The 20,428-nt window shown below is 36.3% G+C and overlaps 1 protein-coding gene across 2 annotated transcripts; it reads left to right on the forward strand.

Moving 5' to 3' along the window:
- Window positions 1–17: 17 nt before the first annotated feature.
- Window positions 18–19,732, forward strand: SS18L1 (SS18L1 subunit of BAF chromatin remodeling complex). 2 transcript variants are annotated; one of them, XM_085314141.1, is made up of 11 exons: window positions 18–95; window positions 4,337–4,413; window positions 6,750–6,834; window positions 7,648–7,792; window positions 11,523–11,720; window positions 12,693–12,857; window positions 13,744–13,845; window positions 14,148–14,240; window positions 15,519–15,638; window positions 17,416–17,543; window positions 17,746–19,732. In XM_085314141.1, exons 1-11 carry the CDS (start codon window positions 27–29, stop codon window positions 17,770–17,772), a joined length of 1,209 nt encoding a protein of 402 aa, XP_085170267.1. In that variant the 5' UTR covers window positions 18–26; the 3' UTR covers window positions 17,773–19,732. The 2 variants fall into 2 exon arrangements, with proteins under 2 accessions (XP_085170267.1, XP_085170268.1); XM_085314142.1 differs by lacking the exon at window positions 11,523–11,720.
- Window positions 19,733–20,428: the final 696 nt, after the last annotated feature.

Consider the following 20,428-nt stretch of genomic DNA (forward strand, 5'->3'; position numbering starts at 1 on the left):
AAAAAAAAAAAAAAAAAAGCCCCACCATGTCGGTTGCCTTTGCTTCTGCTCGCCCAAGAGGCAAAGGGGAGGTCACCCAGCAAACTATCCAGAAGGTAAAAAAGCATGCTTTTCTACAGACAATTTTAGACATTTGTTCCGTCCATGCTCCTGTAGCTGAGGAAGGAGGCTTATTTCTAAGGTGATCATGAAAACCCGTGAATTTGCAAGGGCTGCAAAGATGGACAGCTGGAGAGAGGTGGGGGAAGGAGGAGGAGGAGGAGGTGGAACAAAGCAAAGGTGTTCAGATCACTGCAAAGAGAGCAAGAGAAGGAAGGACTTGCGGAATAAAATTGGCATGGCACGTTATCTGCTGCTTGCAAAGGAAAAAAATCGCCAATAATGCATTGAAGAATTGCAATGAAATTCGCAAATCTGTTTTTAATTTCTGACAGCACATCAGCTCCTGGCCAGAGAAATAAATACACTAAAAAGAATTTAAATATTGGATTTGTAAGGATTTTCTTTTGTATTTAGATGCAGAATTGTAATCTCTTTTTAAGATAGAGGGAGCACCAGTCACTGCTGTTTTTCATATGCTATTATTATTGTGTGTAATGCATTTGTTAATGTTTAATAATTTTWAAAAAGGTTTTGAAAGATTTCCTTTGCACGCTAGGTCTCCACATGTGTTTCATTCGGAAGCCAAAGGGAAGGGTGCCTAGTTTGGAAGTTATTGTTATCCTATTTCACAGGATTGACAGCAGGGAATATATATACATGCCCAACAGCCCCCATCCGTTCTGCGTATTTTAACTGTAAATAATGAAAGAGGTTGGAAATGTCAATAAAGAACATGCATGGTTTACTGTGACCACTATGTCATTTCTGCTTATACTATTTTTTTTGTATGTTCTGCACCATATAAATATTTTGTTTATGCAGCTTGTATAATGTGATGGAAGTAACGTATGTTTTATTATGGTCCATTGCTAAATTATGACCAATGAAGGAGTGTCATTGGGAATCCAGCGGTTAACTAACTGATCATCGGTACATTTTGCTGTCAAAACGCTGTCTGCTGCCAATTTATGACTTCTAGAAGAAAAAAAACTCGATGGAAGGCTATTACAGAACAGAGATTAAGGCAGAACTGACTGCCACAAGAGAGATTTAAGAGTATGACTTAAATCTCAGGAGACTATTTGGAAACTAATCCCATTTTGAATAGACCTTGCAGCACATGTAATATTCTGATCCAACTGATTTTGAATTAAAAAATTAAATTCAGAATTAGTGGCTCAGTTTTTCTTAACCACTTTGTTTGGCCAGAGTTGTTGGGAGTTAGGACAGAATTTCATAATTCAGATGGTTTATACTAAAAAACATGAATGTATCCATAAACAAAGGGCAGCCAAAGTATCTTCATTTCAATTTTCATGCACTTTCCTTTTTTCATACTGATAAACTTAATAGAAGTTTGGAAGTGTTGCTTATTTCTTTACAAATAGTATGTAAAGCCATTTCCTGTCTCACATACATATTCTGGCATGTTACTTTAGGACTGTTCATCAATACTGGGCTGTTGGCAGTGATTTTATTCTTGAAAAGCACTGGTGCTGGGGCAAAAGACKTAGAGACACAATAAGTAAATGGTTTTTATAGTCAAATATAAGACATGGGGCAATGGGAGACAAGGAACAAATGCTGAGATAGGAACTCACTACAAAAATTCTTATTAAAGACAGCTTTTTAGAACTCATACCAGTTTTATTGAGTTGTTTTTATTTGTGTTCATGATACATTTTTATCTACTAACTCAATTTCAATAGTCTTTCAAAGCTTTTATTATTACAGTGACAACTATCTTCCTTAAAATTTCATGGGAAGGAAGGTAGAGCTTTTGACATTGCAAAAGTGATGGTGATGCTTTAAAACAGTTCATCAAATAGCATTTGCAGGACAGTTAACTTTTCAATTTCTCCTATGTTATGGTGGTTAGCACCCACTTCTTGTTTYGTAGTAAGTGTCAGGAGATCAGAGCTATTCCTTATTCCTTTTACAGTTAGCAAAAGTGTTGTTCAGGAATTGCAGAAGCATAGGCCCTTTCTGGTAAAGATACCTGTAATACTGCTTGGGCTCTTGGTATTGAATACTTATCTTAATTGAATGTGAAAATGCTGTTGTCAATGATATTTAATGTTATAACTGAAAAGGATTGTTTCATATATTTTGCTAATTCGGCATGCAGAATTTCATTGACACTGATGAAAATTCTGTGCAACAGTGAGTACAGAGTGTGAAACAAAGAGCTGCAGGAGCATTTTCTCTTAAAATTGTACGATACACCTGGGTTGCCATGTGAGCAGAGGCACACGTGCAGGAGGGATATGGATTCTTGTCTGAGGGAATTCTGATGTTCCCTGCCAGCCCGCAGGAGACTCACCTGCTCACCTGCCTTGACAGGCCACAGCAAACCACCGTTCCTCAGCCCCTCCGTGACGCCCCTGCCAGGGGAGCGCTACGAGTCCAGGCAGTCACATCTGTGATGGACGAGGGCGTCCACTGGCTCGGGAGAGTTGGGCTCCAACTTGCAAGTCACAAGCAAGAAGCAGGACAAGTGGAGTTCTCTAAGGGAACGACCAGCTAGATTGCAAGTGCATAAAAATGACTCTTCTGCTCGTTCTCCCATAATCTAGCCCTTTCTCCACATTTAAATGAGTCAAAAAAACACAACAGAAGACACACCAACATGGAATAATTCATATTTAGCTCATACGGAAAAAAAATACTATTCATAGAGTCCATCTATCCTGATGACAGATTGACTCAAAGTCCCAGTCTTCTGAGCACTTAATATCAAGAATATTAATTACAAACTATATTGGGTAGTATGATTCTGCCAGAGCCAGGCTTAAATTTGTAAACACTGCTTTTATTTTTCCGCTTACTCCCCTGCAAAAAGCTTGCCACATTCCCAAGGAAGTTAGGGGAAAGAGACAAACTATTTTCTTTAAAGTTTTAAAACAACTAAATGATTTTTTTAACCAATTTGTTGTATAATAAATTCATTAAATAAATGTCAGTTTGCATTTTGTCCAGCAACCCTGATTTTTTTGAAACAAATCAATCCCTAGATTTTACTGAATGAAGCTAAGCTAGCAGGCACTGAGCTACCAATACATGAAAGTTAACTGCTATATAATTAGTGTGCATTTTTGTTTTTAGACTTCTTTTCTTAGAACTGAATTACCACAAAGGACATATTGGGGATATAATTCTCTTGCATGTGATTTCAGTGTATCTAGCAATACGAATTATACACTTCTGTCAAGTTCCGTAGTCTGTTCATGTATGCTAGTTCTGTGCAGGAAAAAGAGGTGAGGTTTAAATGTTTGAAAGTGGCATTATTTTAAAATAAGTGTATTGATAATTCTGAAGTTTTCGAAGGAGATGGGTAATAATTTAGAGAGGTATTTCATACAGAAAGTATCCTTCTTCAGCACAAAAATATCAGGCATTTAAGGAATAAAAAATACATCCTTTAATTCTTTGTTGGATATTTTATCTAACTCCTTTAAAGATAACTGCTTATAAATGGATAATTTGAAAAGCACAGTCTAGTGGCTCAGTGAAGTCATGTGGATATGCTCTGGACAAACAGCAGTAAAATTCACATTTTGTATTCAAATGCTTTTATCTGATGGCTTGCTGCCCAGGTCCCAGCTATCAGCAGGTATTCCATTGCTTTACTTAACCTTTTTTTAAACAGCACCAGAAGAAAGGTATTCTAAAGATAATGTCACCCCTCAGTTAATTTAGATGCTTGATATTAAAGGGACAAGTCATGTGGTTAAAATTAAAACTGTGACTAAAAAGTTTATTTGCCCAGTGTAAGCTCTGATTTTGAGACATCTCTTACTTCCAGCAAATTGAAAGGAAATATCTGAGCGCAGACAGTCTGAGTGGATGGCTTGTAACAGAAGGGAATTACAGTCACTCTTGCCATTTTTTTTATTGTAGGTCAAATTAGAAATCATCTGGTGAAATGTGTTTTTGAAAGAGAAATACTGGAGAAAACGCCTTATTCAGCTCAGGCATAAATGTCTCTGTAGGCCGTGTATACAAATTAACAGACCTGTGGCACACAGCAAAGAGAACTCAAGTGACTGATCAACTCTRAAGTAAAGTGAGGTTTCAAGGCTGATCATTAATACTATAGCCTCTTTAATAAGGCTACAACAGTGTACCGAACACCATCCAGGGCTAAAAAGGGTAAATGTGAAGCATCACAAAAATAACATTTTAATTTGCTTCTCATACTAACATAYATTGTGATCACATTTCTTTTATGCAGATGCTAGATGAAAATCACCACCTAATACAATGTATTATGGATTATCAGAGCAAGGGGAAAACTGCAGAATGTACTCAGTGAGTATTACGAGTTTTGGTATATGGTAGAATTTTTTGTGTACTTTTTAACAAGAACAGTATTGTGAACAATTCTGTTCATTGGCTATTGAAAAAATATTTGGACTGTTCTTTTTTAGATTCACTTGAACTAAGTGAAGTATTATATGAAGTATATATTGTTCTTGGGAACCAAAAGGGTTTCTTCTGTTACGTTTTTCTTTATTACTTTGACTGTTTTTGAGTAGTGTCACTCAAAAAAAAGGAGTGTGTAAAAAGCAAAGGAAAAACTAGATGAAAATTGAAAGAAATAGGACAGTTTTTAAAGTAAACTTTCTTAAAATTAAAAACAAAMCCAGAAATATCAGCAGTTTTACATTAAAAAAAATAAAAATGAAAAATGAAAATTAAAAGCTGACCGTAGTTTTTCCCTACAGTATCCCTCACTAGATGAACACTTCTGAAATGTAAGATGCTATAATTGATAAAAAAGAAAAAAAAACAAAAATGAAATAAAGCACAATTTGAACTTCAATTCTATTTCATTCTGACTAGTTCTATGGCAAGAACTCTCACTGATATTAACTGTAGCTAAACTGCAAGGTTAAGCACATGGGCCAAACTGAAAATAGGAATGGTGATTTGTAAGAAATACAAAATTCTGACTGTCATTTTAAGGACTYAATTCTTCCTAAACACTTTGGATTAAACCACCTTCATACTGTGTTTTATTAACCGTGTGTAAATAGAATCAYAGAATACTTTAGGTTAGATGGAGCCTTCTGAGATCACCTGGTCAGAGCAGGACCAGCTTTTAAGATAGATCCGACTTTAACAGAATAGATCTGATAGATCAGATGTCATATTCAGTTGAGTTTCATAGCACATGAAGAGTGTCTTTCTTATATACAAATGAGAGCTATGTTCTGATTTGCTGTTAAGGATATTCTTAAGAAATGTGTGCAAGAAATTATCATGCTTTGTATTAGAATAGRCTATAGTCCCAATGTGATCATGTATGCTTTGGAGTTTGAAGCGTTTAGAATATTTTTAACAGATCATTTATAAAAATAATAATAGAAAAGTGTGAMTTTGGGGCTATTGGATGACTTGTTCCGTGCAGACTCATTACATAAGAGTAGAATCAGGTACAAAGTTAAGGACACAGTTTCATCAGAAAGGAATTAAATATTAAGGATCAGCAGTGTTGTTATCTATGGCTAAAACAATACGCCTGTAGACTTACCAGTTTATTTCACTGCTTACTAGTTCTAATCTTGAAAGCAAAATGCTTTCATAAACATCATGGGTTAAATCTCATTCAGGAAGAATGGCAAGTCTGTCCCATAAGAGGTCAAGTTTTGGGGCCAAAGCTAGAAAGTTGCATTTTCAAAAGAAGTGTCAAAAAAAAAAAAAAAAGAGAGAGATTTGCTAAAAGTTTACGATTCTGCTCTAGACGAGTTCAACATACAAGATTTGAATAATTTTTAGTAATGTATTCACTGCCTGTTTTGAAAWTTATCCACTGAAGATTTTGAGCAATAAAGGTCACTGAATACTTCTGCAAATAAGGCAGTATTACAGGAGGTGCGTGCAGTTCTGAGAGRACTTCCAAATCCCATTCTCTCTTACTCGTGTCACCATTCTGGCTTCATTTTGGTCACTTTCCCCCCTTTCCTACCCACTTTTTCCTTATCAGAAGGAAAATCACTCCAAAAAAGCATTTCCTCTTGCCTTCTTGGAACCCTCCTTGCTTCCCAAACTTAACTCTTCACTTTGCTCAATGGCACAACTGTTGGACTGTTTTTGGGTGCTCTCCAGTTCTTCATTATAGGCTTTTCCAGTTCATTGAGAACTGTGAAGAAGAATAAATGGTTCCTGTGGCGCTTACTTGAGTAAATGCTCCAGTTAAAGCACTCTTGAAAAAAACCTTGTTCTTCTGAGCTTGCTGGCAGGGAAAACATGTTTTGGGTTTTGGACTTTTGGAACTTAATTACTACTAGGACCCYAGTTAAACAGAGAAAGAAACTAATTTTAGAGCAACTGACTGGGTGTGGGTACTCAAAGACTGAAGTCCCAACTTCACAGTTCATTCAGAATGCTTCCAAAGAAGTATATACTTYACCTCCCCCTTACTCTATGAGTTTACCCATTTGTAAAACAGGTGTTGAACACACTGATCCTTCATGAAAAACAGGATAGCATGGAAATAGGTCATTATTATTACTATTTATTATGATAGATGCAGAGTGGGCTAATATAACCTGACTAGTAATTGGTAGGTATGAAAAAAAGAAAGGTTTGGAATTTTCCGTATTTTTACTCTTTCCAAATAAGYTTTACTCCTTATTCTGTAGATATCAACAAATCTTGCACAGAAACCTGGTTTACTTGGCAACAATAGCAGATTCTAACCAGAATATGCAGTCCTTGCTTCCTGCTGTAAGTACCAGTGCTACTGTCAGATACATTTGCTGTGTCAACGGGAAATGTTCTTTGATACTGTTACTGATCAGTGTTAGTAAATGATTTTTTTAGTATTTTTCCAACTAAAAGTTGTCAAGAATTCAGTAGATCACTAAACAAATCAAATTTTACTATGTTTAAAACATATATGGTGGGACATTTGTCTTAATCTCTCTTCTCTGTAGATCAAGTTCTATATACTGTAAATGATAYAATGGTACAGGTCTGAACTGGATTCATTTGTTCCAGATTCACTATTCTTTACTTATTCTTACTATATTCTTTACTCAGGAAAATACGCCACTATTTTATATCAAAATTTTAATTCAGCATTTGGGCAATAGGTTATCTTTAAACATTGCTAAATGGACTGATTTTGAAATTACCACATATAACACAAAATGCACAACAGCCTTATGCTTGACAAAGGTCAATTTGTGAATACCCTTCTGTATAGAGTTTGCTAATGCATACCCTCTCAGCAGCTACACTCAGCTAGCATAAAATGAAAATAACGTACATACAGAAGAATGAGCACAGAGGCTGGATTATTATAAGCACAATTTTGACATCTTCACTGTGCTGCCTGCTGGCTTCCCTGTGTCGTGCTGAATGTCATTCACACATAGTACTCAAATGATGAAAGGTTTATGTAAGCAAGCTCAAAAACTGAMGGAAGCACATGTTTAGTTGAGGCAGTTTTTAGTCATAGTCAGGCTAATTTGGGGATTATTATTTTTCTAATTAAAACCTAACCAAGATTTTGCTTCTCCTCCTCGTTATTTGCAGCCACCAACGCAAAACATAAACTTGGGCCCAGGAGGAATGACTCAGAGTGCATCCAACCAATCTCTCCATTCACAGAGCAATCTCAGTGATGCAATTGGGACAGGCCTTCCTCCTTCCTCCCTCATGCAGAGTCAGATTAGCAATGGTGAGCTTCAGTCCCCTTTGTGCTGCTTTGCTGTTGCTTGGCAACTAAATCATTAATGCTGAATATACTTACAGAGCTGTAAAAGACCTCTTCTAACTCACCTTTCAGGCATATGGGGATTTCAGGCACATGCTGAAATCATCACAAAATGGCTACAGCCAATAATGAAGCTGGGTTCTGGAAGGACTCCAGTCTGCTTACTACATTTCTGTAACAGAAATAAAAAATATTTTTAAACATTTGTAATGAAAATCACCAGTTAAAGATGCCTCCTAAGTTTTAGTAAGAAAAATCATATACTGCACTAATTTTCTCCTGATGGTGGATGGGTTGGCCAGGGTGAAGCAGAATTGTTTGCACAACTAACTGCAGAACCAAGCCTATAGATTGCAAAGAGCTTCCAGGACAAATGCCTTTTCAAAAAGAAAATGGTATTAAATCATCTTTGTCCTTGCCAAGATTGCAGCAATTGTCCTTTGGCTTGCAGAGATTGTGCTGTATAGCCAAAGAGTTTGTACAGACATTCTATATGTATGTGATAAAAATACAACTTGGTCATGTTGTTTCCTTTGTTCTTGCAACTAAAAAGAAACCAACTGAAAGAGAAAAGAAAGTTTTTTTTTTTTTTTTTTTTTTTTTTTTTTTTTTTTTTTTTTTTTTTTTTTTTTTTTTTTTTTTTTTTTTTTTTTTTTTTTTTNCTGTATTTTATAGTGTGATTCATGTGTTCATTGAGTTTGCACTTCATAGTTGTTTAGTCAGTTTTTGTTTCTGTGGATCTTTCCCAAAGTGATCGAGAGAGAAAAACAGTTTCTATAAATAGAAATATCTGACTGTAAAATCACARTCCTTGGCAGAGGGACTCAAGAGCAGATGCAAGCCATGAAATTACTTCTGACTTTTTAAAAATCTATTTGTGGTCAACCTGATAGTACCTTTAAAATTAATGGATGAGATAGRTAGGTACTCTAACAGTTACAGCTTGTAAAGTGAACTTAATAAATTTATCTGGGCCTTCTGGAAGATTTTTATTACCTAATGCAAGTAGTGTAAAAAAATCATCAAAAACATGTTTTGTGTTACTAAGAATCTACATTTTCGCTGTTATTGTAGCTGTTTTTTCTTATTCTCTGCCCACCCCCAATTCTTTATATTAGTTCAGTGCTGATGAGAAGAGCCAGACTGGCAGTCCGGGAGCCTAAAGTCATCCWCAGCACAGAAACAGCCAGGCCAGTGACTGTGCAAGATTATGCCATGTTGCCCCAGACTAGTACTTCAACCCAGCCTGAGATGTGGGGGTCTGAGGGCAGTTTATGATACGCCCAGTCGCTCCTAGTAAGAGCCTGTCACCTGGGTAGTGCCAGATACTTCGTCATGAAAATATCAGTCCATTGGAAAATAGACCTAAGATGTAGCTACACTTCAAAATGAAGGTGTGACTGCAGAGCGCAYGAGCTTGTGTCTTCTGGCATGCTACAAGTAGCCTAGGTGACAGCAGCAGTGATGGTATGTGCACTGCTGCTGAGAAGAGAAACTTGCYACCCTTGGGCTTGGGGACACTCATTTTGGTTGCCAGTTTCTACTGCTACTGTCTCTGTGCCAGTTACAGTTAATTTAGCACAATTATGCTGTGACACCCCTTTTCTGATGTGTAGGTATACTTCGAGACTGAGAAATTATTTCACATAGATCAATAATTATTGGACAGTATTATTTCCTGCAAATTAGGAATAAATGCACACAAGCAATTCTGATAATATGGGTTCCAGTACTTGTAAAAATCTTCATCTAATGGSAAGAAAGATGAAAGTCTGTAATGAACAGGTACAACATTGTAAAAGAGGGAAGGGTGAGGAGGAACACACTAAAGCTGTTGCACACTACTGTCCTCAGCCAGGACTTTACAGGAATCAGCTCTAGAGGACAGTAACTAGGTAATTGCATCTGCTAATGATGATTATTGGTAGCGAGGTTAGGTACTGTCGATGGGGACAATTAAAAAAAAAAAAAAGAAAAAAAGTTTTCAAGTAATCCACCAGCCACAAGTCATTGATTCTTCATGCCTTAGCTATGCAGGCAAARCCATTAGATTCAAACAACAGCCAGCAAACTCGGCTGGTCCAAACAGAATTAAGTCCAACTGAGAATCTTGACGGTTCAGAAATTATGAATGAAGGCTTTCCAAAACCATAACTGTCTTAGAGTCATGAATGTATGAAAAAAAGTTCAATGCTTTGTATTAAGCTTTTTGGTTTAGTGCTTTTATTTAAATTTTTCTGGTCATGCTTTCATATTTTTTCCTTGCAACTGCAAATTAAACAAATCTTTTTTTGTTTTAAAGAAAGCTGAGATCTTAAGTTTTCCCATGCAAATAGTGCAAGGTTTAGTAACACCAGCTTAACTGTAAGCTCCACCTCTGTCACTCACTGATTACAGACTCCATTCAAACACCATGTTGTCTTGTGTTGCACTGAAAAAGTACAACATTATAGCAAAACATGGAGCTTGATCTCTGTAACAGTATATTGACCTTGTTGCACTAATTTCAGTAGAGCTAGCTCTGTTACCTGTAACTGAAAATGCTGCCTATTTCTCTCCATCAGAGGAAAATATAATAATCTGCAGCAAATTTTCTCATTTTGATGTTTATAAATACCATTAAGAGTAATTAATGACATTTTTATTAACAAAACCAGACACATTTTTCAGGGGCTGTAGATACATTCAATAACTGTAAATTAAATTATYATTATCTAAACACTGCAACATAATTCTTTCTCCTTTGGGGATTCTGCATGTCTGCCATTCTAAACTAACTTAAAACAAACCATGAAATGATGCATAGTAAAAACAATTTGTCAAGACTCATTCATAAAAGTATTTACAGCACAAGCAGCAAAAAATAAGGACCAGACTGTCTTCAATTTTAGTTATTCAATAGAATTAAATAGCAATAGAATTTAAAAAATTAGGCATACGACTAGGTAAACAGGATGATACTAACAGTCCTGGAATACAATTGGAGCAGCTTGATAGTTATATTTAGTGAGATCAGCAAAGGAGTACCATAACAACAGGGATTATTATGGTGACTTGGAAAATTTGTCTTCAGAAAGTCTGAGGTACTTTCAGTCAAACTTCATGGAAGGGAGAGACTGGCTTGTCCTCTGGGGAGAGTGTCCCTTGGTGCTTCCTAAGCCCCAGTTGAGAGGTTTGTTGGTTATGAAGGAGCTGAATACGCAGCAATGTACAAAGTGTTTATCAGCCACGATTGTGCCTTCCCATTGTCACCGTTTGAGTGAAGGGGCAAGAGGAGTCAATAATCTACTGCACAAGAGGAATGAAAGGACAAATTTCAAAGGGCTAAGGATGCTTCCAGAGTMCATGTATTTTTTTCTAAGTATCTGAAATTACTGGCATTTGTTAATTCTGCTGCCTGTAAGAACTGTGGCAGCCTGTGAAGAACTAGTTGCATGCCATTGCTGCTTATTTTTTTCTTCCTGTTTGTAATTCTATATAGCCTGGGTTTGGCAGCCAGGAAGAGGAGGATCACTCTAACTTTGCAGGAGGCAGGTTTGATTTGTCTGTAGATAGCAAGAATTTTAATAATGAGGATTTTTTTTTGGTTTGCCTTATCATAAGACTTTTTMAAAAGGCTATGGGGGCTTTAATGCTCACTGTACATTGCCAATAATAGCACAGATTTTCTTGTTGCTCTCTTTAATTTTTCTAGGTCCTAATCACGTGTCTATGCAGCAGTCAGGCCAGAACACTATGCCCACAACCTCTCTGAGTATGACTGTCAGCAGTCATGGAACTGGGCCTGGTTATAGCCATACAGTGCCTGCATCTCAGAATGTGCCAATGCAAGGCCAGGGGTCAATAGGCAATTATGTCTCTCGAACAAACATCAACATGCAGTCTAATCCAGGTAAATTCCCTCTTCCTCCTTCTGGGCCAACATGCCTTTTCAGTGACCTCAGAGGTGTACCACACATGAATGTGTTCTGTAAATATTTTCTGTAGACAAACACACAAGAGGAAAAGATAGTTTTAAGACATCTTTGCATTTCAGGTGTCAGGCATCAGTGTAAATCAGAACAGTTTCAGACTTGCTTTAACTTTCATCAACTTGGTACGGTTAGCAATGAGTTGTAGAAAAGAGGTTTAGCTACAAGTGCAACAGCACTTTATAGCCCCTGACAGCAAATCCTGCAGCTGTGGGAGGGATTGGCAAAGAACCCTTTTCATAGTTGAAACAGCCTGCCAGACAAAGAATATTACACATTTATTGTTTGTACATTACTATCCTATTCTTATTATATTACTGATACTTCACACTGCTGGAAGGGCATAGAGAGACTTGCAGGCAACTCAGAATTAATCCCTAGCTTGTAAAAATGATTGTRTATTGAATAGGATATCCGAAGCTTAAGAATTCTTTCAGACAACGTGAAATTCAGGGAACAAATACATCCTAAAATGTCAGTTTAACTATCAGCAGGTATATAATAAGATGGAAGAAGAAGAAAGAGTTGATTAGTGAAGAATAGCAGCAATAAATGAGGCAGGAGGCAGAGAGGAACAAATATCAGTTCTTCTTTCTTTCTTTAATCCTACCATAATAATGATTATATTCTTTTAAATAATCTAATAATAATCAAGGTTAGATGTATTTTTTAAATGTCTGAAACAAATGGCAAGAACTGACCATGTAATAACATCCTTTCTGGATTACAGTGCAGAAGAGTTAAGTATATGTAGTAGGAAAATATCTCCCCCTGTGGAAAATTCAGAATGATCAGGATGCAAATTTGTTGAAGATCTTAAGTTGCTTCCAAAGAGACTAGGGAGAGAACTATCACATCATTTTAGAAAACAGTATGTTCCATGTACATTATAGTCTCCATGATGCACCAGCAAGCAGCAACGTCCCATTACAACTCAGCACAAGGAGGGAGCCAGCATTACCAGGGGCAGTCCTCCATTGCCATGATGAGTCAGAGCAACCAAGGCAACAGCATGATGGGTCAGCGACCAATGGGCCCTTACAGAGCTTCACAGCAAGGTAAAATCTGTTATTAGATTGATATATCCAATCATTCCTGTGGGGTAGGTAAGTCAACAAGATTTCCAAGTCACGTTTATGAGCAGGGAATCCCAGTTGGGAAGGGAAAAAATGTCAAATGGTGAGAATACAATCAGAAGAATTTTACTCTGTTTTCAAGAGTAAATTTATTTATTTATTTATTTCAGCTTTCAGAAGTAATTCTGCCTAACAGGGCTCATATATTACTAAAGAAAAAGATGAACAATTTGATATACAGCTCATTGAAGCCACTGGGAATATTTTCATTGCCTTCAAGTGGCAGTGGATCAGCCATAACATGGCACAGTTAACAAGGAAGGCATTTCTGCAAACAAGATGTCAGTTTGCTAGCAATTAATAKGAAAAATTCATCCAAGACAAGAAAAACACCAAAGGATAACTACCATGTTCTAATACCTCTCTGAAAAAAGTTCTATGAACTGCTAGACTGATTGTAATACATAAACTGGATTTTGCTAGGAAACAATATGTTAATAAATATATTAATAAAATGTATTTAATTCTAACTACATTACTGAGCATGGAATACATTCATGTGCTTTTTAATAACTCAGATTAGTAAATGAAATGTAGCCAATACTTTTGATATTGCCACGTAGCTCAGTGATTTTAGGACATGCTACTGGCAATTGCATAATTCCAATTTCAGGCAGCTTTTTTTCTGAGAATATGAACTTAATTCCTTTTTCRAATGAGTAAAATGTCTTTCAGATAGTTTTCAGCATACATAACTTGTTTACTTACCCTGACGTAAACAWTGTTTTCTCCAAAAATACTCAGATAACAAAAACATCCCTGAAGAGTTCATGGACTCAGTATACTCTCACTTGTCTTTACCCTGCAGGTTCCTCACAACAGTACATGGGTCAGGAAGAGTATTACAGTGAACAGTACAGCCATGGACAAGGCTCATCAGAACCTATGAATCAGCAATATTACCCAGATGGTAATTCCTCTGAGCTGTAGTCACCATAGTACTGATAATGTGTAGACTAGCATGACTGCGACATGTAAGGACATGGCAAATCCATAAGAATTGTTTCCAATTTAAGTGCTAGAAAATTTAGTGCATGACAGTCTGTGTATACATTCACATCATGGTCATCTTCCTACCTCAGAAGGACTCTATTTCCTCTTAGCCTCATCTTTGTGCATAAGCAGCTTCTTCAATATTTGTATTCAACAATATATATAGTTATATTAACGATGTATCAGGTAAATCTTTGCAATTTCATCTTTTTCTTGCAGGTCATGGTGATTATGCCTATCAGCAGTCATCCTATACTGAACAGAGCTATGACAGGTCATTTGATGACTCTACACAGCACTATTATGAAGGAGGTAGGAAAACATTGGCCATCTTTGTAAAACAAAGCTCTCATTCCCTAAAATACTAAGGACACAGCACACTTATGAAATATGACTTGTAATTTCTGCATCATTAAACTGCTACTTAGCTATTACTTAAGGAATGTACAGGAAATGGAATTTGGCTACGTGTACTATTTTTTAAAGCAAAAGCGTATCAGGCTGTATACAGAATATCATGTCAGTAATTGTACAGTAAGGCAGTCATGCTGTGCAGCCTTGTGGGATCAATGACAGCTTGTGTCTAGCCTGATGTTCCTTAGAAAAATGATCTTTGGATCAGGCAGGTGGAAATACAGCTATGGATATTAAACCTTTTTTTGCTGTGGGAGAAAAGACTCCCAGGATATCAGTATCCTCCAATCTKACAAAAACTGTGTAATGAACATTTTATATAATGCAAATAAAGATAACTATATTAAAGTGGAARGTTATGATGACAAAGGTAAGTTAATGTGCTGCAGTTAGAAATGGGGTTCAGAGCTTGAAGTGGGAAAGCGTAGTGGTTAGTTCCAGGACCAACATTTTTTGCCTTGCTTAGTTTGCCTTACAAATTGTGAAAAACAATGGATTAAATGAGMGTGATCTTTGAAAACTGCCAATACTATGAGTTTGCAATTCTACTACTAAAAAATCTGAATAACAGTATATCARTATATTCAGTGATACTATAGGATATCTGAAGTCTGACTGACTACAAAAATATTAACGTAATTTTGATAGAGCTAGATGGCATTTAGGGAAAGCAAATTCCTATTGTATAGTCTCCATTCATTCTGTTGTTTCAGGATACCACAAATGGAATTTCCTTCTTAGATATTTTTAAAAATATCAGTAGCAACCAAGTGTTTTTTTTTCTGGAGTATACAAATAAACATTATTATTATCTTGAAGAAAATACTGTGGGAGGGCTTCCTAAGAAACAGGCTATTGCACCCTGGTGCTCTTATCTTTGTGCTCTTTTCTTCTTTTTTTGAGTAAAAAAATATCTTTTTGGGAACAGGTTGCTTGTTTGCTTCTTTAGGGATGTGTATACATAAGCAAACAACTCTCTCCCTTTCAGAAGAACTAAAATTCACAAGAGGAATAAACTCACGTCTGGCAGAATGCAAGTGTCTGTTTCTGAAAAGAGTACGCTTCTATGAGTTCCATGTCAAGACTCCTGACTTCCTTATTTTCCTTATGATTAGCATGGACGGTGAGACACCTGGTTCATCTATAACCAAACTATTTCAATTCTTTTCTGATTAGGAAATTCTCAGTATAGCCAGCAGCAGGCCGGATACCAACAGGGAGCTGCGCAACAGCAAACATATACTCAGCAGCAATACCCAAATCAACAAAGTTACCCAGGACAACAGCAAGGATATGGTAAGAAAACTGTCATTGACACTGAAATGGCAAGTGCTTGCAATCCTTCATCCTGATGTCTCCATTCCTAATCTAAAATACACTGTAAACTATTTTTGTGAGTAACCTTGACATTCACTTACCAAAACTAGCCAAACAACATTCCATAAAAAGGGATTGTGTACAGTAATACACATTAATACAGCACTGTACACCATACTGCTATGTTATCATATCGAATCCTGTTCTCTTTTGAGGAGTTGAAAATGTTATGTAGAAAATATACTTACGCCTCATTATTGACTTTCTTGTAAGTGTAGATAAGAGGTCACTACATTAATTCTCAGGCTTCCTACACATCTAATATTTATGCAACTGACATGAAAAAATAGTATCTTAAAATAAGAGAGAATCACTACCCCTCGTTTAGATTTCTTGCAATGCCAGATGTGCTTTATTATCACTTGGTGAGGAACTGATGTTAAAAGAAAAAAGTGAAAGTGCTTTGAACGTGCAGCTAACACTACTGAGGGATTTGGAATGATTCAGGTCACCAGTGGTAGTGCTCGCGACTGTCGTCAAAAGCATCTGTTTGATGTCTGTGCATGAATTCTCTTACTGACTAGAGGCATCTTTCAGATTATGCAGCACAAAAATAGGGTCTTGAGAGACTGCAGATAATCAAAATACTAGCTTCAAGGAAAAGGATTTCTAGTGCATCTCCTAAATGTGATACTTGACCTCGGATGGGCAATATTAACAAAAATTGATGAATTGAGGTTGATATACACAACAAATCTGTTTTAAAAATATAAGATCTCATAAAATTGAACATACACACTTAAAAAGTTAATTAAATTATTATCATCTGGCTGCAGTACTAGTAGATGTTTTGGATTACTCAAACCAGACATATTCTACAAATTTAAACCCCAAATTCATTTTGCAATGTTCAGGTCTAGCCTCCTCATTCTAAAGGTTCTCCTGCATAAAAATCCACCAATGCTAAAGAATAAATGCCACATAGCAGTCTATGCACAGAATCTACAGTCCCCCCCAAAAGAAATAAACATCCACTTGCTGATGTGTGTCTGATTTACATGTGTTGCTGAATTATCTTTACATTCAAGCGATTTCTTAGGTGACCAGTTGATCAGCAGTGCTGGCATAACCAGGTTAAACAGGAAGTTAATCATGCTATTTTTACTAAAGCTAAAGGCCACGTAGCTTGTGTATTGGTAATAATTGAGCTGTGCCAATACAGACTTCAGAAAGGCTAATCACTTAGGAGTGTACCAAGACTTCTCAGTAGAGTTTAAAACATGAATAGAATTATACACTGCTGCAAATAGATCATTATTGGTACTAATATTTCTAGGTTAAAGCAGCTTGGCTTTGTCTGCAATATGCTACAGTCATAGCAGAGGATAGTGCTGTAGACATGATGGAAAATTAGAGCTGATTTCCTATTTTTTACCACGTCAGTAATGTTTGACACTCCAGGCAGCTGCAGTACTCTGCTCCAGTTCTGTTTTTGCAGGTAGACTCTGTGGCTGGGAGCTTACTGATGCTTCTCAAATCTAAAGATTCAGGTTAGCATTTTGGAAGACCTGAGAAATACAGGATTTCCCAGAGGAATGTAGAAACTGAGTGCCTGGCAACTTGGAGAGGYCTAGGCAAAATTTACTCACAGTTCATACTTAGAGAGCCTGCTTTATTGCCATCACGTTTTACATTTTGTTAACCATAAGAACTCCCCCTGGCAAGTTGAGCCTTACTAATTTCACTCTTTTCTCAGGTCCTGCACAAGGAGCCTCTTCACAATATTCCAGTTACCAACAGGGCCAGGGGCAGCAATATGGAAGTTACAGAACTTCCCAGACAGGACCCTCCGCTCAGCAACAGAGGCCTTATGGCTATGAGCAGGTAAGTTGTCTGAATCGCTGCTATAAAAAAGCGGGTTTTTAGCTCTGCAGATAAATCTATTTGACAATTTTATGCAAGCATATTGATGATATTTTGTCAGGTCTTTCAAAAGTCAAAAAACACAAAGGAAAATTGTCTAACTCACTGCATGTATTTCTCAGTTATGTTATTCTCCAACACAATTATTTCTGGTTTTTTATAGGGACAATATGGAAATTATCAGCAATAAAAGAACATGATCCTGTGTGAGATTCATTTCAACAGTATATCCATCTTTTGAATTGGATGTACAGGCAGTTTTGATTAATTGTAATATGTTGGTTACCCCTTAGCACAAATCAGCGTCTGTATGTGAACAGTGTTCATTTCATGCTGGATATGAAGCAGTGCACTACTGGTAACACGACAATGCTTTAATGGTTTGATATTTGGTGCTGTGTATAGTACTGTATGTTGATACAATGCAGAATTTTTTTCATTTCCCCCTGCCATTCTTGATGTTTCTAAATAGCTTTAGGATCATTTGATCACAGTTGTGCCCAGCTCTGGAAAACAGCCAGGTTATTTTGCAGTCTGGCTAAATACAAAGCCATGTAGTCATATCTCAGTCCAGGGAAGTATCCTAGGGAAGATTATTGATTGTTGTTTAAGTGGATGCATTGAAGTTTACCTGCCAGCTTCTGAAATTTATGGCTCTTAACTTTACTCCTTTAGAGTAAGGAGAGGGATACGTTCCTTATGTAAAGTCAGTTCCATGCTGTAAGATAAAAAGAAAATTAACTGCAATCTTTGCAATACCTGCTAGGGCCCACCACCTAAGTCTTCTAATTTAATATATCTCCATAAGTCCATGTTTCTGTTGTAAAAGATGCAGAAAGATGATCAAACCTATATTCAAGAAAACATTAATCACTAGAGGCACCTTTTATATATCCATGTAAACGAAGGTATTTCTATCATGGAAAGAAAAATAGAAGGGAGATTTGAGATCTGGAATGTCARCCTACTAAATGTCAATATTGCTTCGTATTGTGCTAAACTAAGAAAAACATCTGGCAAAACTCTAGTCTTAAATACGGTACTCCAAATTTTATAACTTGCATGTTTATTTTGATGCCAGATTTCCCAGGCAGGTAGTTGGCATCCTTCTTTATTTCTGATCCTTCCATTGCCCTTACTCAGTGTTTCTAGCAAGCATTACAGTCATGAATGTTATCATGTTTTTTGATGGATTGTTCCTACAGCTCCTTATAGAAGTAGTTCAGAAAAAAAATCCATTTTTATTGAAAATAAACAACTAAATTCAGCTTTAATTATGAAACAATATTATGCATAGAGGAAGGGGGATTAATAGGGTCAACCAGAAAGAGAAAACCTATAGAGGGAGAATTGAGAAATAAGAAATACTGGTACGCTGAAGCCAATATGGTTAATGAAAGTTACTTTTATTCAGTTGTACACATTCTTATAAAGTATTGAATAAAGCACTTATAAAGTGCTTATAAAACTGCTAAATGAAACAGCATGGTCARACTTCTCTATGGCAAAAGGCTAAGATGACTATATTCCATGAACATTTTTTAATGCAAGATTAAATTGAAACTTAGACTATGGAGTAAATATATCCTCTGTAGGGTTTTCTCCTTTATTTTTTTTGTCTAAACTGGTGTATTTATTGGATTTTGAGTTCTGGTACATTGTATTTTGAAAAACTTAGACCACAAGGAAAAGGAAACATCTCACACTTCATTACTTTCTTTCCTATAAAGGAAAAGTCTTTATATGGGACACCCAGACAGTTTACTGTTAAATGTTGTCCAAGCACTGCCCTTGCTACATTAATGTTTTTAATTGCTGAGAAAATAGAAAGCATGTTTCTTATTCAGTCCTAATTTCTCTCATCTTTCCTGCTCGTGTTTTCATACAAATAAGTACTTTCAAATATCAAGGAACAGAAAGGAAATACAATCATTTTCTTTACAATGTATTAATAGTACAAGTAGCCAGGAGAATGCAATATTGCTCGTTGCCACCTTGGAAATAACCTTTTATGTGGTTTTTGAAAGTGCTGAAATAATACTTTTGAGAGAATATGAACAACACTTATAATGAAACAGCAACATTACATCAATCTGAAATATCTTACATTAAGAATTTCTTGAATGTTGTATATATAATGTATTTGAAAGAGCACTTTGGAAATAGTTTGTACATTTATTTCCTAATTTATACATGATTTTTGGTGTTAATATTTCTAATTGTTAATAACAAAATGTTTATTTAATGTGTTGTGCATTTTTATGTATTAATGTGGAAACAAAGTGATGCCAGCATTTTGACTTATTCCATTAATTGTATCATCTTCTGTTTTGTAATACAGAATGCTTGAAAATTGTTAGGTTAAAAATTATCTGAAAATGAAGTTGGTGGTACTTTTCTTACGACATAGCCTTTTGAATGAAAAAAAAAAAGGTGATAAAGACAGATTCCTTTATTAGTCTTTCCAGACACAAAGCCGAGTTGCATCTTCTCCTTAAATTCTCTGATATGTGTCAAAGCTAATTATATATAGCAAAAGGTTGTCCCAGCTTTGAAATTCATTATTTTATAAGCAAACAGAAAATGCTGTGCGTGTGCAGAATGGATGGCTACAGCTCACCTCACAGATAATTTGGAGGGGGGTATAAAGAGACACATCATTCAACTGATGTTGCAGCAAGACTTCCCTAGGAGAAGAACAGAGGTGGAAAAATTAGAAAAACAGCCCATAGGTAGCACCCACAGATGCATAATTTGAAATGCCCCAGCCCATTCYTGTGGGGCACAGCGAGGCTCTGAAAGACCAAGGTGGGCAGAAGGACACCCTGGATTCCCACGAAGGGAAC

Source organism: Rhea americana, unplaced genomic scaffold (genome assembly GCF_003343005.1).
Source record: "Rhea americana isolate MKP2758 unplaced genomic scaffold, rheAme1 scaffold_4, whole genome shotgun sequence".
NCBI lineage: Eukaryota > Metazoa > Chordata > Aves > Rheiformes > Rheidae > Rhea > Rhea americana.